Raw genomic sequence first — 22,918 nt, forward strand, 5'->3', positions numbered from 1 at the left:
AGCTTGTCAATCACAGGAGTTCCTTTTTCTCCCACCCCTGGTAACTTTATGTTTCTCCTGGATGTGTGGAGTGGGCTGGCTTGGCCTTCAGTACAGGCTGATCTAGGATCACAATAGGGAAATTCTGTAGAAATTCTTTGGTGAGTAGACTTCTGATTTTAAAAGAATAGCCTTAAACTTCCGCATTAACATGATTAGATGCCTGTTGGTCATTTGCACGTTTTGTATCGCAGATGGTCAAAAAGACATAGAAGATGAACTGACAACGGGGCTGGAGCTGGTGGACTCCTGTATTCGATCACTCCAGGAATCAGGAATACTGGACCCGCAGGACTATTCAGCAGGCGAAAGTAAGTCACAGGGCGGCTGTCCTTGAAACTCAAAGACAGGAGCTTGAGCCTGGGGGAGAGCTCAGATGGCTGGAGCCCACACTTGGCATCCACGAACCCAGTTCAGTCGCTGGCACCACATGGTCTTCTGAGCACATCATGGTAGCCCCCCCAAGTACTGAAGAGTGGCTCAAAAACCAAAACAAGGATGACATCATTCTTTTTCTGATGTAACTGATTGTTGGGCTGGGGCGATAGCACAGCAGGTAGGGCATTTGCCTTGCACGTGGTCAACCCGGGTTTGATTCCTCTGTCCCTCTCAGAGAGCCGGAAAAGCTACCAAGAGTATCCCGCCCACACAGCAGAGCCTGGCAAGCTACCCGTGACATATTCGTTATGCCAAATACAGTAACAAGTCTCACAATGGAGACGTTACAGGTGCCTGCTCGAGCAAATTGATGAACAATGGAGGACAGTGCTACAGTTGATTGCTGAGCCATAGGCTCAAAGGTTAGAAGAACCAGGGTTAGAACACATGTGTATAGTTGCTGTATTCCTTTCACACCACTCTCTTCTACATTTTCTTGATGGGACCAACCGTCACCCAACTCAAATGAGACTAAACCAGTGTAAGTAACCGGCATCCTGTCTCTTGTCAGCCATTGGTCTCTGATTGCTCACCAGCTCCTTGGTAATCCCCGCGGCTTCTCCAATATTTTTTAGACATGAGTACCAGTCATTGTATGAACTCATACTGTGTTTCTCTAATGAACAGTGTCAGCCTTAAAATGAACTGATGAGGGAGTTACTTCAAGTGGTAGCAAGTCTAGTATGAGTGAAGCTCTGAGTTAGAGCCCCCAGCACCATATCAATTCCCAACACAACCAGGGATGACCCTGGTGACAACCAGGGACTAGTGGGTCCATTCTGGACCCAGCATCACCAGGAGTAGTAGCTGTCATGCTTTACTAATGCTGGTCTTTATTGGTAGGAAATACTGCAGCACAGAAATTATATATAACAAGGTAAACCCAATAGAGGCAGTACTCTTTACTACTATGCTATAGTATCATTCAGTAACTCTTTATATTTCTCTTTATATATACATATTTAGTCACATTGTACTTTTATATTAATCCTCATAGAATATTTAAAACTTTTAAACTTTTTTTTGTTTAATTTTGTTTTTCAACCTGAGTAGTTAAGACTGAGAAATAAAAGTGCTATGAGGTGTAACTGACCTCATTTTCATAAATCATAAAAGTTCTCTTCACTTATTTTATTAAAATTCTATTAAAAGCTAAAAATTAAATCATTGAAACATATCATACCCTGATAATTCCCATGTCATAAATCAATGGAACTTATTTATACTTTAACTTTTAAAAAATAATGTTTCCTTGAATGTTCATTAAATATCGCTAAACTAAAGGAAGATTCTAGTATGAGATCACATTCTCATCATGAAACCATTTGATTTAATATTAGCATATGTTCTTTGTTCTTTATAATCTTTATAATACCATTGCTCTTAGATGATATGAATATCCAGAATAATCCATCCAGTGGCTCAGAAAAATTCTGAACATAGGAGAGGTAATTCATATTTTCCTGCTCTCTGTAATTTAGAAGTGTTACTTCTCTCAGAGACAAAAGAATATTTCTTTCATTGGGGGTCATTGTAGTTAGGACTATTTTGAATTATAGTTGCTACCTAATACACTCACGTTATTAGACAGTAAGTAAAGCAGAGTTAGATTAGTGCATCCTGAGGGTAGTGGTAGAGAATATTTCATTTTTCATATAATATTAAGTAGATGGGACTCCATGCCAGGCTGTTTTCACTCAGGGTTCCCTAGAGAGGGATGAGTGAGAGCCCTCCCTGCCCCAAGAAACCCAGCCCCCGCAGCCAACCTCCACTACCCAACTTCCATCATGCTCCAGTATGCTTTCCACACACTCGGACTGAGCCTCACATATGAGTGAACATATTCCTGGACACATCATAAGACACTCCTTACCCATTTTCCATAATTACCATGCCATATTTGATAGAGAAATATATATATATATATATATATATATATATATATATATTAGAGAGCCCAGCAAGCTACCGAGAATATCCCGCCCACACGGCGGAGCCTGGCAAGCTAGCCATGGCGTATTCGATATGCCAAAAACAGTAATAATAATGGGTCTCATTCCCCTGACCCTGAAAGAGCCTCTAATACATTGGGAAAGACTAGTAAGGAGGGGTTTCTAAAATCTCAGGGCTGGGATGAGTGGAGTTACTGGCGCTCAAGTAAATTGAAGAACAATGGGATGACAGTGGTACAGTGATTAGGTAGATAGTTGATTATGAACTTAAGAGAAGGGATATCCTTTTAGCACAGAAAAATAGGAAGAATGAAATAATAGACAAGCAAGTGAAAATGGAATTTGTTTGTGTTACCTCTGCATTGTTCCTATTATTTCCATCTTTCAAGTCTCTTAGGTTTATTTGGCTCTTTTTCAGATTTAAGTAGATTAATAAATAGCTCTTCATTAAAAAAGCTTAGCAATAGATTTCCTAGGAAAAACTATAACCCAAGTTTTAACTATAAATATGATTGCTTCTTCTGGGGAAGACTAAGAATGCAAGTTTATAGTTGAAATAGATGGGTAGTGATGGTGCATCGATGAGGCATACTGATCAGCAATAAGGACATACATTCAAGAAGTTGACACAGCAGTGAGAGCAAATTCAACTGACAGTAAGAATGAAATTGGAAAGAATAATGTGAGACAAAGTGGAATTTAATGCAGAAGCACTCAGCGTCAAAAAGGAATTATGTAATGAAAATATCTTCATAGATTCAGTAAACTCAAATTGAAATTGAATGAACACATGAAATTGAATGAACATAAATGCCCCAAATAAAGTGGTGAGCAAAATGGTCCAGAGTGTGCCTGATACGTGCAAGGGACCCTCAGGTCAGTCCCCAGACTACCTGTCTGAACCACAGTCATGCCTTCTATGGCCCTTATTTTAAAAATAGAATACTATTTTTAATTAAATAGTTTTAGAAAGAAGAATCTGGTGAAAACTAGCATCATGGGTATTTCAAAGCACATTTCTCAGAATTGTATGAAATTTCATCTAGGAGAGAAAGATGCAGAAGCCCAGAAAACATAGTGAACACATCGGTTTATTGAATAAAATTTAAAGCCTATCCATTAATTGATACTACAAACTTTCTGAATAAAATTATAAAAATTGAGGGGCCAGAGCGATAGCACAGCAGGTAGGGCATTTGCCTTGCACACGGCTGACCTGGGTTCAATCCCCAGCATCCCATATGGTTCTCCAAGCACTTCTAGGAGTAATTCCTGAGCACAGAGCCAGGAGTAACCCTTGAGCATCACTGGGTGTGACCAAAAAAAAATAAAGCAAAAAAAAATCATAAAAATTGATCAGCTAGTGTAAAGATAATTCAAAAAATTAAGGAACTATAGAAAGACTGTTTGCACTCGGGGAGCCCCAGTGGGGGGCAGACAAGGGACCTCCTCACCCCAAGGGACTCAGCCCTAACTGCTGATCTCCACTACCCAACCACAGCGATGCTCCAGGCCACTTTCTGGACCATGCGGCTGCTTTGTGGCCACGCAACACATCATGGGACACTTCCTACCCATTGTCCTTAATTACCACACCATGTTTGATGGAGTTCAGACAGTAGGCAATAGATTATATATATATATATATATATATATATATATATATATATATGTCTTTCGGAGTGCCCTGCAAGATACTGAGAGTATCCCGCCCACAAGGGTGGAGCCTGGCAACCTACCTGTGGCATATCCAATATGCCAAAACCAATAACTATAACAGGTCTCACTTCCCTGACCCTGAAAGAGCCTCCAATAATTGATTGGGAAAGACAAGTAAGGAGAGGCTACTAAAATCTCAGGGCTGAGACGAATAGAAACATTACTGACGCCCATTCAAGTTAATTGATGAACAATGGGATGACAGTGATATAGTGATACAGTGATATAAAGACCACATTCTTTGATGAAATCCAAAACAGTTAAAGTTGAAAATAAAATCGTAAGTCAAAACATAATCATATTAAAATGACACATACTTTCAGATCTACTGAATTAAAATGGAAATAAAATTAAAGTTAACGCTAAAATGATAAGCAAAAATATAATCATATTAAAATAAACCTACTCTCATATATACTGAATAACAGTAGAAACAAAGAAATTTACATACTATTTGAAAAGCAAAATAGAATGTTTTATAACGAGAATTTAGGTATATAGAAAAGTTGTACTCAGAGAAATCTATTGTTAAGTTTTTTTGTGTTTGTTTTTTGCATTTCACAGGGATTACTCCTGGCTCTGCACTCAGGAATTACTCCTGATGGTCCTCAAGGGACCATATGGGATGCTGGGAATTGAACCCGGGTCATCCTCATGCAAGGCAAACACCCTACCTGCTGTGCTATCGCTCCTGCTCCTTTGTTAAGTTTTTTTCAATGAAGAGATATTTATTAATTTACTAAAACCTTAAAAAGAACCAAATAAACCAGAACACATGAGACTTGAAAGATGTAGAGGTGACACAAATAAAATAGTAAAAGAGAGAAATAAGTAGAAAATACTCACATAGACCTTGAAAAAGGGTTCAGTCAAATGGTAGTCCTGAGCTTTCTTAGCTAAGATACTCATCAGAAAAATAGGAAGGAGATTTATTTGTTTCCTTTCATTTTCCACCAAGGTATATTGAAAAATAATATGCAAAAAATGCATTCTCTGTGCTCTAAAGTTAGACACTAAAATGGTTTTTAAATATCTTTGAGAACTGCTAGTTTCTGGAGACATTAGTTACTCGATATGACCATATTCCTGACTGAATGATATCGAGTAACTGAATTAGTTACTCGATATGACCATATTCCTGACTGAATATTCCTAGAATCTTTGTTGAGCGTTCTGTTTCTATGCCCACTTCCTCGTTTAAAGACGAGTAAAGAAATACATAAACACAAAGCCCGTGCTAATGTGCCACCCAAAAGTTCCGTGCGAGGGACCCGAACCACAATGGAGTGTGAAGGTGATGCTCTGAAGGAGCACTTAACCTCTTCAGAGGCAGGAGTGACTGGACTAATGGAGTAATATTAGGAAATTAAATTGCAATGGTGAATAGATAACTCTCTTTTGGGGGTGTCTATGATGGTTAATCATCTCTCTCGAGAAGTTCACAAAATCAAACAAAGATCCTGACTTGCTGTTTGTATTTGCCTCAAAATTCAGGTGGGAAATTGATTCTACTCCAAAGAGTTGAGCCAAAGAGCCTTCCATTGAGAAGCTGCTTACAAAGGAATGGGTGAAGAGAGCCAGCAGTGGCTGGTACCCGAGGCACGCCACAAGATGGGGCGTTCGTAGTTAGGCTTGAGAGGAAGGTCAAGGGATCATTTCTTGCAGCATCAGAAGTGAGGGCAGGAGCAGAGGGCCAAGTCTCCTTGTACGCAGCCGACCCGGGTTTGATTCCTCCGCCCCTCTCAGAGAGCCCAGCAAGTTACTGAGAGTATCCCGCCCTCACGGCAGAGCCTGGCAAGCTCCCCATGGTGTATTCGATATGCCAAAGACAGTAACAAGTCTTAGTCTCACAATGGAGACGTTATCGGTGCCCACGTGAGCAAATAGACGAACAACGGGAGGACAATGCTACAGTACAGTGCAATCCTTCCCAGTCCTTCATTTTTATTGAATTACTGGAAATATCCTCCATTCTATATGTCAAAAGAATTGTTGAGCAGTTAGATTATTGCAGTGTCATGAAATGCGATTCCCTATCTTCTTGTGTAATATTAACCATAAATATGAGAAACTTCCAGATAAAGAGAAGCTTTTCATGATTCCCAGTTGTGGTACCAAAGGATACAGGAGTGGTCTAAGAATATAGAATTTTCTCATAAAAAATAAAGCCGCAGTGATAAATGTGTTACTCAAGTGTTTTATCCCACAATCAAGCTATATTCAGAGGAAGAGGAAGATTTACTTTATTCTCTCTTCTGCTGGGCTGGAGCACAGCGGGTAGGGCATTTGCCTTGCAAGTGGCCCACTCAGCCGACCCAAGTTTAATTCCTTCCCCACTCTCGGAGAGCCCAGCAAGCTACAGAGAGTATCTCGCCCACACGTCAAAGCCTGGCAAGCTACCCGTGACATACTCGATATGCCAAACACATTAACAAGTCTCACAATGGAGACGTTACTGGGCCCGCTCGAAAAAAATCGATGAACAACAGGAGGACAGTGCTCTCTTCTGCTGGAAATCAGACCCTCAGTTGATACTTGCTAGGAATGAAGACCTCTGGGTAGAATAGAAGCTTTGGGAACCCCCCTTCTGCCCATGGGGACAGGAACCCAGATTCGAGTTCTACTGCTCCCCTCCCTTTCACAGTGGTTGAGGACTGTCACATGACACTAAGATTCCAAATCCCTTCCATAAAATGCATTCACTTCTCCACACTCTGTATTTGCTTTGCAGTCTTCATCCTATATGCTTTGGCCCAAGTTTTTTGAAATAACACCCCGGAGCATCTACTTCTCACCAATGCCCTGGTTTCGGGTGAGAAGTGGCCTGGTTCTCTGTGCCTCTTCATTTCCTCCCCAGTTTCACTTCCTTCTCTACTAGCTCGAGTGTGGAGAGCCAGGGAGGAATGAGAAGGGCCAGAAACAGCCGGTGGGGACAAGTCCAGGGAACTGTCTGACGTGGCCAAGGGGAGTGGATAGACCTCTCCCAAACCATTCATCACCTTCCTTCGAGCTAGAGTCTCTACCTGATTTTCAGCTAGCGTTTAGGTGATTTTTCTTAGATTTTCCTCTAGCACAAAGATGATTTTTTAAAAAGCATATTGTGTTTCTGCAAACAAAACTTTAGCTAGAGGCACAGCGAGGAACTAAGCAGAGAGACACAAAGCACTGTGTGCCATCCTTGCCCACCGCTTATTCCTACACAACAGGAAACAGCTCGTTTCTCCTATAAATGTCACTGTTGACAGTGCTCTCCCAGCAGGAGAGTAAGGATGCAGCTCTCAGGGTGGGGAAGGAGAACTTTCCAGAAGCTGTGTGGCTTGGATTAGCGTCATTGCTCTAGGCTCTTGGAAGGCGCCTGTATCTCCTCTGTTGTACACATTTCCAGTTTGAATAGAGTCAGTAGCATTTTCCATCTCCCACTGAGATAGCAATCTCCGAGGGGTCCTCAGTAACTGCAGCGTGTGGAAGAGGGTTATGCTGTAGACAGGGATGTTTTCAGAACCATCCTGGTTTGGAGAGATGTGGTAGAGCTCCAGGAAGCAGGGCTAGAGTGATAGAACAGCGGGGAGGGCATTTGCCTTGCACGCGGCTGACCTGGGTTCAATTCCCAGCATCCCATATGGTCCCCCGAGCACTGCCAGAAGTAGTTCCTGAGTGCATGAGCCAGGAGTAACCCCTGTGCAATGCCAGATGTGGTCCCCCAAAAAAAGCCAAAAAAGAGAAAGAAAAAAAAAGCTTCAGGAACCTCTCCATCCTGAGAATCTACCTAATCAGGAATCAGAGGCAAATGCAAACACACACACACACACACACACACACGCACACACACACTTTGTGTTGTTGTAAATCCAAAACTGTTTTGTTAAGCTCATATAATCCCCAAAATGCGTTGTAGTATTTTCAAGATTTGACTTTTAAATCTTATATTTTCCTAAATGGATGTGTATTAATTTTCTATTTATTTTCATAATTCTTGTATAAATAAGGATCTAGTCCCCTTAGACTTTTAATTTTCAAAGAGATACATCTAATGATTTTCCTTATGCTACATTAAGTTTTTGAAATGGTAAACAGTCTGTAGACAAAGCTTTGCAAAAGAATCATTTGAAACTGGAGTAAGCTATAAAGAGATACCATGCTATGATTATAATATCATGTTAAATCCCATGCTCAATAAAATTCACGAGTTTTACATTTTAAACTAAAATTATACATTCAAAGTTTATTTTGGTGATAAATTCTGTTCATTCTTACCATTATATGCATATGTACAGTGGCTGAATTACCGCAAAGTGCAAATTTACCTATCATCATTTTATTTGTGTAAAAGAGTATGACTTGAAAAGTCATACTCATTAAGCCTGTAGCTTGACTTGCCTCTAAATCAGTTTAAGAATGACATGAGTTTGTTTCTATTCCTGGGCAATTCAAGTTTTCGATCCACATGAAAGCAGCTATTATGATGATTAAATCAATATTCTGCAATAGAGACCAAGAAATGAAGTGCTTGGGTTTCATTTGTTGTAGTTATTTTATTTTTTTATTGTAGTTGAGCTAAAATGGTTACAACAGTGTGAAAGCTTCAGTGTTGATGTACAAAGTTCCAGCACCCCACAACTACCCAAAATGTAAAGACCGCCCATCACAATTCCCCTCACCTCATGAAACTTAAACTCACACCTCCCCATGGACAAACCCTCCCTTCTCGGTTTCCTTGTGGAATAAGACCTGAGAACTTGCTTCATAAATGAATTGTAGGAATGGTGGATGAATTTTCAGGGAAAGTTCTCAGTGAAATGTAGACTTATGAGCTTTTTAAATTACACTGATACCCAGGACTAAGCATCGACGCTCACTACTCTGATCCCAAGTAAGCTGGTAAATAGACAGTTTTATCCAGGCCCTGTAAAGAAGTAACTGCTGCAATAAATGAAGTGATTAGCCCTATGACTTAAGCAAACGTCAATAATTTTTTGCTACATAGAGTTAACTTGTACTTAAATATGAATAAAGTGCTTTGAGCTGAACTTAAATCGATTTAATAATCTTTTAAATAATTGACAGTAGTTCTCATTGATTTTGTAATTTCTAGCGGCCCTTTTGTGTGGGTGTAGATACGTCACCGCTTACTTCTTTTATTCTTAATTTTTTTAAATAACAAATGATGCCCCCTTTTTCTTCATTCCCTGTTACTCTACGTGCTCTCATTTAAAATAAATCCTTAACTTTCAAATCGTTCTTAACCTGCCTCAGAAAAAGTGGAAATGAGCGCACGTTCTTTGTCAGTTATAGATGAATGCGCATCTTGTTGGTAGTATTTTTATCATCTGTAAAAATACAGCATCACATAATTTTGAAAGGGTCAATTTGATCTATCAGTAAATAGAGTGTTTCTATACATTCTGACAAAAACACATCGAAATAAAGCTCCTGCTGCCAGATGCTGGGCCCTGAACTTGCCCGTCTCAATTCTGGGTTTATTATACCTTTGATTACCCTCCATTAACAGCCTCACAAAACATTCATTGAGTGCTTCGAGGAGATGTTGCCTGCTTCTAGTGGCTGTTGACTTAGTGCATTCTGGGATCCTTATTTTGTGTTTTCGTGGGACTCTCTGGTGGGAAGGGAGAGTTGAGCCTCACAAGGTAGTGCTGAGGGGATACTTCACTCTGGCTCTGGGCTTGGAGTTCACTCCCAGCAGTGCTCAAGGGACCATTACAGGACTGGAGATCAGTATTGGGCCAGCTGTGTGCAAGGCGAGTGCCCTAATCTGGACACTCTCTCTCATGTCCCTGGTGCATTCTTGTTAATAACGCTTTTCATCTAATGCTAAACTAACTTTGTAATTAAGTTGGTGATTACCCCCGGAGACCTGGCCTTGTTCTTGGCGCTCCAGCATCTGCTGCTGATAACTGGAGAGTTATGTCTCTGTCCTCAATTGCATTCTTTCCCCCCACTTTATTTATACACCATGATTTACAAAGACTTGTTGCAGGCATTCAATATTCCAACCCCAATCCCACCACCTGCCACCTTCCCTCCACCATTGTCTCCGTTTTCCCAACCACCCTTCAAGTCTGTCCCACGATCATTTATTTTAGATTGCTTATTATCACGAACTGGCTGATGGAATGATCAAAAAAATCCTTCAGTTAAGGAAAATGTGTGAAAATCGTTGTATCTGACCATGAGGACATTAAGTCCTTATCTGAGGGGTTACTGAGCTGTTGTTGCAAGTTAAGCCTTCTGTGGTTTTGTTAGTCGAGATTGGTTGGCTTCTGCCATCCCATCCGATCTGGTGTGCTGCTACTGGGATGTCAGTGTGGTAGATTCTGGAGAAGTCGCTCCAGAAAATCAAAACTATCTAACTGGGCATTCCAACCAAGGCTGGTGACAGCTTTGAGGTGTGGAAGCGGCTGCCTGGGCTTTGTTTGGGTGGGAGCTGGCCTCCCTCCCTCCAGGATCTCCCTGGAGGTCTCAGCCAAAAGCAGGTGTTGGAGAAATGTTTGCAGCTATCGTGATCTCTTTTGAGATTTACTAAATTTCATTTTTCTTTCACAAGTTAACTTGGGACCAAGGAGGGTGCCTTTGGTCAGATTCTCTTCAAGCCGGTGTTAAAACCAAGGCCAGAATCCCCAGCTAACTCTATCAACTCCATCTCTTCCAACTCTCACTCATTGCTCCCTAACTCCTGGTCCCTGCCATTGTCACCCACAGGTCCTTCCCTTGGGAATACCACGTGGTGGGAATGGCTGTGTCTGCATGTTTGATTCATTAGATATTGCGGTGCGGTGTGATGGGGTGTGGGCACACCCAAGGATCTGCCTTCACCATCATAAAAATAGAAGGTGTGTACCTGGCTATGGCCGCTCTCAGCTGGGCCTGGTTCTTCCAGAAGGCTAATCTGCTTTGGGGACATTCCCACATGCCCATGCTGTGTGGCAAGTGTTGTCTCAGGCCTCTGTGACTGTCATCTCGTCACTTAGTCATTGAACCCTGAAGAGCTTTGACTTTAAGGTATCACATTTTGTGTGTATGTCTTTTTAAGCCCAGTAATGCTCAGGGGTTGTTCCTGGCTCTGCACTCAGGAATTACTCCTGCTCCTGCTTGGCCCCTGCGTGTCCCTGAAAGAGCTAAACTCCCTCAATCTCCTCTCTGCACCTTTTATTTTTCAATTTTATTGAATCACTTTGAGAAAGTTACAAGCTTTCATGTTTGAGTTACAATCACACAATGATCAAACACCCATCCCTCCACCAGTGCACATTCCCCACCATTAATCTCCCCACTACACCAATCTCCCTACCCTCCCCCGCCTCCATGGCAGACAATATTCCTCACACTCTCTCTCTACTTTTGGGCATTATGGTTTGCAATACAGACACTGAGAGGTCATCATGTTTGGTCCATTATCTACTTTCGGCACACATCTCCCATCCTGACCGATTCTTCCAGCCATCATTTTCTTAGTGATCCCTTCTCTATTCCATCTGCCTTTTCCCTTCCACTCGTGAGGCAGGCTTCCAGCTATGGGGCAATCCTCCTGGCCCTTGTATCTACAGTCGTTGGGTGTCAGCCTCATGTTATGTTATTCTATACTCCACAAATAAGTTCAGTCCTTCTATGTCTCTCCCTCTCTGACTCATTTCACTTAACATGACACTCTCCATGTCTATTCACTTATAAGCAAATTTCATGACTTCATCTCTCCTAACAGCTGCATCTCTACCATCTTCAGGTGGCCTGGTGCAGGGAGGATCAGTTTCCCCAGGGCAAACCAGGCACTGGACAGGCTGCCTGGATAAGGTGGCATTTTCAGAGCACTTTATGTTTGAGAATGCATTTTGAGACTGAGAAGGAAACTTCAGACTGAGGAAAAAGAACTTTTCCACCTTAGCTTTTTTATTTGTTCTTGTTGTTGTGTTTTCACTGCCAGCAGATTGTGAAATCAGCTTTGCCTTGAATGTCTGCTCTGTGGAATGGGACCTCCCAGGGTGCCAAAGGAAGTGATTAGTGATAGATACGGCAATAAGGTTTCAGGACAAGCAAATCCCAATCAAGGTTTATCATCTAATCATTTGGCTAGATAATTAGATACTTGGTAATAATAATAACTGACATTTATTTGAGCAGCAATTTCCATTTTTCCCAAGTATTTGCACTTCCATTAACTCGTTGGCTGCTCAGATTTTTCAGACATGAAGCTATGTAGAAACAGAGAAGAAGGTGGCCTTAAGAGCCCCACTCTGAAGCTACACTGCCCACAGCTGTCCGGAGGTACCCGACTGTGTGCACAGACGCTGGGAGAATGCCCCCTTCCTCTTGGCTGGTTCAGATGTAGGAGCCCAGTACTGTTCATGTTCCAAACATGTTCATCTCTGGACATGCTATGTCCTCACCCCTATTCTCCCCATAATCTCCATGTATTTGACAACAGACTGAGATTTTTTTTTTAATTGAATCACCATGAGATACAGTTACAAAGCTTTCATGTTTGAGTTTTGGTCATACAATGATCAAACACCCATCCCCCATATTTCCCTCCCCGCCCCCGTCCAATCCCAACCTTTCCCCTGCCTGTGTGGCAGGCAATATCCACAATATTCTCTCTCTACTTTGATTACGTTCAGTATTTTGACACTAGTCCCACCCTTATTATTTAGAATTTCCCCCACCACCACTCAAACTTGCCGAAAAGGCAATGCTAGAGAATTTGTTTTGTATTGCTTGTTATGGATAGCATATAATGTCACTTCTGGAATTCTAAAATCTTAATAAACACGGGGCTGGAGCGATAGCACAGCGGGTAGGGCGTTTGCCTTACAAGTGGCCAACATGGCCGACCCGAGTTCGATTCCTCCGCCCCCCTCGGAGAGCCCAGCAAGCTACCGAGAGTATTCGATATGCCAGACACAGTAACAACAAAGTCTCCAATGGAGACATTACTGGGCCCGCTCGAGCAAATCGACGATCAACGGGAGGGCCTTTACATTTTACATTTACAATAAACACGGTCTGGAGAGATCTCTGCATTGAGCTACTCGATTCCAAGATTCGTTTGTGTGTCTCTGGATCATGGCCATTTAGGAGCTTAATAAGTAGCAGGGGCAGTTCGTGGGCATTGTCTCAGAGTCCCATCAGGGCAGGGAGGCCAGACTGAAATCTTGACTTCCTACACAAGACATTTCTCGCCAGGCTTCTCCTTCAGCCCCTGTGGCCAAATGCTTCCAGGGCCTGTTGTTTATTTGGGACCACTGGGTCTGGGCCACATCACGATGCTGATTTTATTGTTGAGTTGGAAGATGCTTTCACTTTGGTTTCCCTAGACTGAGGCTTTTTTTTTTTTTTGCTTTTTGGGTCACACCCACCGATGCACAGGGGTTACTCCTGGCTCTGCACTCAGGCATCACCCCTGGCGGCTCTCAGGGGACCATATGGGATGCTGGGAATAGGGCAAACGCCCTACCCACTGTACTATTGCTCCAGCCCTAGGCTGAGGCCTTTTGAGCAGATCCAAAGACTTTGATTTGAGAGAAGTCTCAGGGTACACATACACCATATGGCAAAAGAAGTCAGTCACCCACATGGGTCTGTGCCTGGAAGCAGGAGATCTCTGAGCATCTCTTGTGATTTCTGTGACCCTAATGATGCTAAGGGCCCGTGTCTGCTCATACTTCACATGTCTTCTGGAGAGGGAGAATGTCCAGACCCAGTCTCTGACTCCTGTCACCCCCTGGGCATCATTTCCCATTATCCTCTTCCCCAGCAGATGGAGTTAGCATTGCAGCCTAATTTGACACACGGCCCATGTCAGAGGCGAGGGAAAGTCTAAAGTTTTGAAGGGAAAAACTAAGTGTTTAATTTAAAGTGACAAACAAAGATGCTTTTGAAACCTCCGAAAATGTCATCATGTTATGTTAATGAAGGGAATGAAGAGTGAGTTAGATATCAAGCATTTTTCCACTATAAAGTCATTCATAATCCTGTAATTTTAAGATTTTGTGTTTTCATATAGTTCCGCTGACTTAAAATGCAGTCAGTGCTGGAAACAGTTCCCTAACATACTAGCAGTGTTTTGAGCTCTTGTCCTCTTTCGTCCTTGCAGGTGAGATGTCAGTGTTGCAGTATTATGATATATTGCTCATTCTCGCAATTATCTTTGTCAGAGTGCATCTGGTTTTCATGCTTGAGATGTGTGAGCAAAGTAATGAGATAGATCATCTTCGTTTGTTTTCATTGAAAATTGATCAAGTACACAAATGATTTCATCAAACAGAAGGAGATTCTATTATTTTATGACGTCTATTTCGGGAGCTCCTAAATCACATTTTTAATTAAAATTTCTTTGCACGGGGACTTTTGAATTGTCACCCGAAGACCCTGCCCAGAAAATATGTGTGTATATTTTGAGAGACTTTATGAAACTGTTGATGAATTTTCCTTTATGAACTTTATGAATTCATTCAGCAGTTACATTTGCAAAATTCAGCATTTACAGAATTGTTGGCCCCGCTCACCACATACTTAAGAATGTTCGTTGAAGTGACGCAGTCCCTTTGAAAGGCAAATAACTAGGACATGCATCTCTTTTGCTTTAGAGTTGCTGTTAAGCGCATTACATGAAATTAAAGATTTTATCTTAATGCCTTGCCGTTTCAAAGGCCCTTAATTCTGTTGTGTCTTTTGCAGTGTCCACAGCCCTGGAGATGCTTTTCCGTGGGGGCGGGGAGTGTGGCTTATGCCATCTGAGCCCTTAGTCCAGGAGACTTTCCAGAAGGAAATAGTCGAAGAGCAGCTCAGGGCGGGAAGCCATTCTCTGTCCACTTTCCTCCTCCTTGTCAGAGGCTGTGTGGACCTGGGCAAAGCCCTGGGCATGGTCTACACTCAACTTCCAGCCCCTAGCTCCTGTCAGGAACATGTCAGCTTCCCCCTCCAAGACCCGTTATTCCTCGCCTGCCCCTCCAGCCCTTCCTCCCCTGTCCTTCCCCTCCCCTCCTCCTCCCTCCCTCCTCCCCATCCTCTTATACCTCCCTCCTCATCCCATCTCCCTCATCCTCCCCCTTACCTTTCTCTCACTTTCTTCTTCCCCTTCTTCCTTCCTCCCCTTGCCCATGTTTCTTTCTTTCCTCTTCCATCCCATTCCCTCCTCCTCCCTTCCCTTCTCCTTTGATCAGGTCGGCCTTCAGCCTGGCTCTTGCCCTCCCAGGACGTTATGCTTCCACGTCCCCACCACCTGGGCCCTGAACACCCCCCACCCCCACCCCGGGTCTCTAGGTTGCTGTCAGTTTCCTCTACACAGTGGAGCAGGGTGTTCCTGGCATCCAGAATGGAACTCTGAGCGTGCTCCCCAAAGACACATTGTCTGTCTAGTGATTAGACCCCTAACGTCACCTGCAAGGAGTAAATGATCTTTCCTCCGGCTTTTGCAAACTTCGCCATCTGGTAGACACTGTTTTCTCAGAACTGTATTTTCTAAATTAAAAGCTACAGGATTACCATTATACTTTGGTTATGCCCTTCATGGTGAAATTGGAGCTGGATAGATAGCTTAATGATTTCCTTGCCTTCTTTTTACCAGATAATGCACAGATTCAAAAATACCAGGTTCCACCTGTGTTCCCCAGTTATTTTATACTCAATGTTGAAAAGTATTTTTGCATCCGAGGGTCAGAAGGAAGGGAAAGTGCTCAGAAGGCAACGATTATGGGGGGAGCATGTTATTTTTGTGTGAGAAAAAGGCCCAGGTCATGTGAAACCTGGAATCCCACTGAAACCTAAAGCCTTGACTGGGTCTTAAGAAGAAAACAATTGTGAATCATGGTGTTTTAATAAAATAAAATGGTTTTTAAAAAATATAAAGAAGTAAACAAGGAGGTGAAAACTCTGCATGAACTGACACACTTATTAGAAATGTGACTGATTAGAAATGCTTCGATTATCTAAAACCAAAGGCACACGTGAAGGCTAAAACCATTGTCTTTGCATATTGAATTAACCTCCATCAAAATGGATGTGACCCTCACCCCCTGCGGTGAAGGGAACAGTAAAACATTCATATTGCCAGTTAAGAAAATTTTAAAGGGAAATAGATTCTTTCAAGGATGCCATTGAAATCAATTCTAAGAAAACAGGATATGATTTTATCTATAAAATAGCATCCAATAGTGTGGCCATGAACAATTCTCAACTTGTGGTGTGGGCCTTTTGTTGCCATTTGTCCTTTTGTTGCTCATTGCTTTGATGGCAGTAGTACCCAGCCACAGGAGACCACGTAAGAGTAGGGTACATTCTGAATTGAAGGGGTAGCTGTTAATATTTTAAACCCCACCTACCCATCAGGCACTGAAGTATGACGTCACTGCTGATGCAATAGAATGTGTCAGTCATTGGAAGATTTGGAAGGTTTTAGCTCTCAGAAAGAGATTTCTGTTAACAAAATTAGCATGAACCAAAAGGTAGGCTTTTAAATTGTTTCCAATGTTTCTTATCTGTCTGGTACAAAAATAACTACTCGATTAACTAATTTGTCTCATAAGAAATGTGTCTATGTAGGTCACGATGAGATCATCTGAAAAAGAAATCTACTTTTTGGAGAACTTGTAACCATCACCCCTGCCCCCCCTCCAAAAAAATCTCATTTAAGAGCTGGAGTGGAATTAGATGGTCATTTTAGTCCTCAGGATTCAGAGCATGAATGGCTGGAATCATGTGCGTGTGATAATTCCAGGCCACTCTCGATAAATAATACATGTCATTTCTGCTCCACTGAGACTGTCACTTACTGCTCTAAATGACTTTCAATGCAGGGCCCAGCCTCCTCTCCCAGAGTGCACTTCAGCTCAATTCCAAACCTGAAGGGTCCTTCCAGTATCCAGCCAGCTACCATAGCAACCAGACCCTGGCCCTGGGGGAAACAGCCCCTACGCAGCTGCCCACCCGCGCCACGCAAGCTCGAGGTGCTGGGCAGAGCTTCAGCCAGGTAAGTACTGCCCTGCCCTGGGCCTCTGTGTGGGGTGGGGAAGGGGGTCTCGGGAACCCAGGGCACGGTGGGGAGCAGGGCTGGGAGAGGGCTGAATACCTCTGGCTGGCTGAGTCCCGCAAGTCCAGAGAGATGCTTTCTCGGCTGGGGGAAGGAACCAAGGATCAAATACCGTGAGAGAGAACCTGGACTCTCAGTCTATTTTCCGTGGATTATCGGGATTGTCCCTGCTCTGTCTGTATTTGTGCTCTTTATCTGCATCTTGGGACATACGTCTAGTTATTCTCTTTGTCTCTCGAGATACACCGTGTGTATCCCAAGTCTGTGCATGCTCCTGAAGAATAATTTTGCTCCTCAGAAAGATTCGCTTTGTCAGTACCTAATCAAGCATCTGGAACTCTTCTGCACATAGTTGTGATTTGGTTGAGAATAGAAGCTCCCGGGCAAGTTGGGTTTTCGAAGCATGCCCTTCATGTTTCTTTAAGATGAGTCCTTCTTGTCGAGGCTTCTCTGCATGAATTCACTAGCTATAATGACAATGGTAGGGACGGACACTAATCTGAGTTTTTGAAAAAAAAAAAAAAACATGTCTTATAATAGCCCCTTAAGCCCTTCTTTTAGGTTTGGTTTTGAGTCTGTGAAGTTCCTGAACTGCTGTTTATCTAGAAAATAGTGTACCGTTCCTTCGAGTTTGAGTGAGAGTTTAGCTGGATAGAATATTCTTGGTATAACTGAAACCCAAGCACAAAAATTTGTAAGTCTACAACTGTACCTCATGGTGTTTCACTAATAAAAAAAATGAAATTGCTAGATTATACAAAAAAAAAAAAACTCTGGGGTATAAATGTTGTAAATACATATACAGAAGTGTGCCTTGATGAACTGATATATTTTAGCTTTGCTTGTTTGGGACAACCTATATTCAGTGAGTGCAGCTGTTTTATTAGTAGAGAGACATCTTCTCAAGCAGGTTTAGACTCATTTCCACCAGCATCTTGTCCTTTTAATCTTTGTTGCTTTTGTTGTTGTTTGTTTGTTTGTTTGTTTGTTTTTGGGGGAGGGTGTCACACCTGGCAATGCTGAGGGGTTGCTCCTGGCTCTGCACTCAGGAATTACTCCTGGTGGTTCTCAGGGGACTGACTATATGTGATGCCAGGGATCGAACACAAGTCAGCCGCATGCAAGGCAGATGCTTTACCTGCTGTGCTATTGCTCTGGCCTCTCTTTGTCACTTTTGACTTCTGAGATGTCAAGCCCCAAACCCTCAAAGTTCGTCTTTAGCTGCCATTCTTCAGTGCCCCTTCCATGCCTGGGACGTATCTCAGGGCCTCAAGTCCCACTGGAATTTCCATACTGGCTGCAGCCTCAGTGCCAATGACAGAGGTCATACCCAGCGATGTGCCAACTGGCTGAAGAGGCTTCTTCCAATCTGCCAGCACAGCTGGGAGGGACACTGTTTTATCTCTAGTCCCACAACACCCACCCGGTTCCAGAGAGCTGTCTGTGGCAGGTTCCAGGCCAGGCAACGAGGCTGGCAGAATCCAGTTCCTGGAGAGGCTGATTTAGGTAAAGAGAGAGATAAATGCAAGATAAGTTGAAGGGGTCCTGTGCATTTCTGTGATTCAAATGAAATTCATGACGCAGCAATATGTTCAAAGTGAACAGCAGACACTTTGTCACCAGCCTCTTCTTGGTCACCACACTCGAGGGTGTGTGTATAGAGTCACTAAAGCATCCCACCCAAGAGGGGTTCAGGGTGGATATTTGGGGATGCTGCCATTAGGGGGAGAAATGGGTGTGGCTGATGCATGAATGGGAGGGGCCTTGATGTTCTGAGTTCCCCCAGGTTCTGTCCCCAGCCCCTCATGGTCCCCAAGCCCAGCCAGGAGTACCTCTGACCAGTGCTGGGTGTGGTCCCAAAGCAAAATTTTTAAAAAAAAGTGAAGTGAAGTGAAATTTCTAGAATTTGTTTTTTCTTCTTTCCACAAAAGTGCCCTGCCATTTCCTTTTTCCATTCATACTGATTCTCAGGACCATGATATCTTCATCATGGGTTGGTATAGTTTGAGTTCATTGGAAGCAAACAGGTGGATAACAGCGTTTCTGCCATCCTTATGTGTGGCTTCACTTTAAGGCCCAAAGGCTCACACATAACTTTTAGAACAAAATAAGTTTTACCTTCTTTTATTTTCAGCTTGAACTCATTTACTGTTCATGTTTGCCTTTTCTCATAAATAGACAAGAAACTTGCAACTTGAACCGAAAACACTGAATCAACTGATTTAAAAAATCATGATTGCATTATTTGGGCATCATGGGAAGTGGAAATAGATTTCAAAACGAAAAAGATGTCAGCTTTTCAGTGAGTTCTGCAGCCTTCTCGTATGTTCAGTTCGCACAATGCTCTTGCATCAGGCTTTCTTGCTTACTAAATGAGTGACTAGGGGCTGGAGCAATAATACAGCAGGTAGGGCATCTGCCTTTCATGCAGCTGATCCAGTTTCGATCCCCAGCATCTCATGTAGTCTCTCAGCCCACCAGGAGCGATCCCTGAGCTAGAACCAGGAGTAAGTCCTGAGCACTGCCAGGTGTGCCCTAACCGCCACACAAAAGATATGATTGACATCTATTGAGAACTCGGGGACAGAAATGGTTATTCATATTTTCTTAGTCCCTCCCCACAACAGGGCTGTCTCAGCATCTTCGTGTCAGAGTATCCCAAACCCAGGTAGCTCCTGTTTAGAGGCCTTGCCACACACTGTCAGGGGTCAGTAGCAATAGGAATGGGAAGGGAATCGCCCCTGAACTGAAACCCGATCCTTTCAAGAGATCATTTTATCACCCATTTCAATTAAATCCATCTCCAGCTTGAACTTATTAAGGGGTCTGTGAAGGTGGACAAGCACCACGGTGCTCTAACTACTTTCACATTAAATATTCTGCTTGTGGGAGTTAATTCTATCATTTGTCAATTACCAAGGGAGTCAAATATAGCAGCTCCAAATGAGAGGCTGGTGCCTCCCATTAAAAGTCTGCTTTAAAGTTTAATCAGAAAGTGTTACCGAGTGGTGCAGATATCAAAGCTCAGCGTTTGAAGTCAACGGAGATACCATTTGAAGACATCTATAAATGTTCACGTTCAAGGTAATAGCTTCAGTCGGAGGCAGGGGTTACTGGTGTTCTCATTGACCCAGAGCGGTCTTAGGATGAAGTCTGAATGCTCAAACCTGGAGCTTGTTCTAATCTGCTCTGTCAACAGAATTGAGGCCGCAGTGGTGAGTGCTGGTACTAGGCTTTACTTTTAGCTGCTGTTTGCTGCGACCCGAAGGGCATGTTTTCTTGAACACCCAATAGCACTGGTGGCTTCAAAAGAATGTCAGGTAGATGCTGAGCAAGTCACCCAGTAATATTACTCAGTGTTTATCTCTGCACCTCAAAAACAGGCACAGTGGTCCCTTTCCTGTAATGTTTGTTCAGATTCACTTGGAAATACTTCTGTTCCAGTGGCTTGGTACAGGCCCGTGATATATTCTGTTTAATATCCAGGATGGTGTTCATCAAGCCCATGTTTCAGGGATAGCTGAAGTCTTAGAATACCCTGTTGTCCTCAAAGGCCAAAATGGACAAGTGAATTCAAATTATGACAAACAGATGCCAAATCAACCAGTTCAGTAATCACTCAGGACAAACATATAATTCAAAGGTGAAGCAAAGGATTTTATACCTGGTTTTTAAGTCATGTTGAAACCTTTGAGAAATATCAGTAATGGCCAAAATTTCAGTTTCAGCTTTAAAGACTAAGTTATGCAACATTATGAGAGTTTGTTGACTCAAGTAACAAACTTGAGATCCTAGTGACAGGGTCTCACTAGGATCTGTGCCAGGCCCCGGTGACACGGACATAACTTGCTCAGCCCTGTGGTAGCCATCTAAACATATGAGTCACCAAAATTGCCATAAAATATGAATCATCTGTGATTGCCCTAAGTAAAATCCGTAAAGTCATTCTATGACTCTGGTGAAGTTATGGGGCTATAATGAAAGAGAGGAGAAGGTCCTGACCATCAACTCAGCGCCCTCTGGCCAGGCATGTGAAATCTCTTGTTGCTAGCTTCTTTCATCCCCATCAGTGCAGTTAACCAACTTTATTTGTCCTTCTTGCTCAAGCCTACGAACAAGCTCTGTTGCCAGCTCTCCACCCCTCTCTCCTTCCTCCTCAAATCCAGCCTTGTCCTTCGTGTGACCTTCTGAGGAATCCCAGTAAACACAGAGCACCTTCCTGCTCAGCTGTTTAGATCTGGATGATTCCTTAATGAAATCAAGAGATTTATTGCATAACATGGACTGTCAGATCTTCCTGGGACAAAGGAATACAGAAAGTTGACCCAGTTCCTGTTCTCAGGGAATGATTGTAGACTCGATGCTACAATAGGTGCCAGGGATTCTAACAGCAGCACGGCAAATCTGTGAATCACTTACTTTTTGTTAGAAGGTGATGGCTTCTGTGAAGAGCAAGTGAATGTAGACAGGGCAGATGGGGTCCAAACTTCAGGAAGAGGCATGGCCTCTGGAGATGGTGGCACGATGGTTGGGCTGAAGGGGGCATGCTGTCCTCTGTGCAGAGTGAAAGGAGCCAGGAGAGAATGATGGAGCAGAGGAACCATCTGTCTGGAGACACCTCTTGAAGGTGTCATTCTGCCATGTCACCTACAAGACCTTCTGCTTACAGGCTTTCCCCCACAATCAGAAGGCGGAACATTCCTGTTTCATAGGATTTGTAGGTTATTTGGGGGATCTGGAAGAACTCAAAAATTTTCCCACATAAATTTCTTGCAGAACTATTTTCACACTGAAAAAATAGCCTGCCATGGGGATGGAGGGATGATACAATCCTCAGTGCCACATATGTCACTCTGAGTCCTGCCAGGAGGTATCCCTGAGCCCAAAGCCAAGTGTAAGTCCTGAGCACCGCTGGGAGGTGTGGCCCAAAACCCAAATAAATAAATAACTTACCTTAGGACTTAATCCTATACTGAGTTACTCCTCAGATCGGGGTTTCTTTCTCTTCCACTTTTCCATAAATTTTTCTATCTTTCTAAAAAATACTTTAAAAATTATAAAAGTAATACTAATAAAATAACCCACCAAATCCTTAGTAATTGGAGCATTACTTCCCAATATCAAGGAAAACCTGCAGTTGGCTTCAAAATTATTATCGTCCTTCCAGATTGCCTTGCTACAAGAGCATAAATCATGCAGAATTAATCTCCACGTCCCTGGTAGCCTAAGGTTTGCCAAGTGTCCATCAGGCTCCTTAGACACCAGCCTTATTTTTTATATCCCTGTTACAAAGCTGTGGTTGGTAAGAGGATAAAGAAATTGGCGCTTCTCCAGGCTTTGTTTTGCTTTCGCTCACATCAAATCCCCTATGGATCTTATGAAATGCTGAATATAACACCTCCAACATAGGGGAACGCTCTGGAAATACTGCCTTCTCCCCATGCCCAACCCTAAAGAGATTTTACCAAGCACTCCTCAAAGAAACAAAATAGGCAAGAAATATGAAAGCCTGCCTCTATATAAAGAGTTCTCCGGGGGTCCGGACCCCGCAGATGGTCCATCCACTTTCAAGTCTCCCGGCCTGGCTAAGCCAGTGGGCACACATCCACATCCCAGGGAGATGCATCTTGCTAGCAGAAATTAACAACTGCGACTAGTTCTGTAAAACTTAGATGAGAGTGGCTACTCCAGCAAGAACTTTTTCAAGTAGCAAAATTTCCCCTTTTGCTTC

At 42.9% G+C, this 22,918-nt stretch overlaps 1 protein-coding gene across 8 annotated transcripts in view; it reads left to right on the forward strand.

Moving 5' to 3' along the window:
* The window catches only part of CTNND2 (catenin delta 2), a 958,285-nt gene that overhangs the window by 533,510 nt on the left and 401,857 nt on the right, over positions 1 to 22,918 (forward strand). For all 8 annotated transcript variants that reach the window (XM_056109040.1, XM_056109043.1, XM_056109042.1 and 5 more), the window contains 2 exons: positions 234 to 350; positions 16,955 to 17,127. In XM_056109040.1, the coding sequence (XP_055965015.1) occupies positions 234 to 350; positions 16,955 to 17,127 (290 nt within the window). The remainder of the gene's footprint in view (positions 1 to 233; positions 351 to 16,954; positions 17,128 to 22,918) is intronic.

This window comes from Sorex fumeus, unplaced genomic scaffold (assembly GCF_029834395.1).
Source record: "Sorex fumeus unplaced genomic scaffold, SorFum_2.1 ptg000264l, whole genome shotgun sequence".
NCBI classification, from domain to species: Eukaryota; Metazoa; Chordata; class Mammalia; order Eulipotyphla; family Soricidae; genus Sorex; species Sorex fumeus.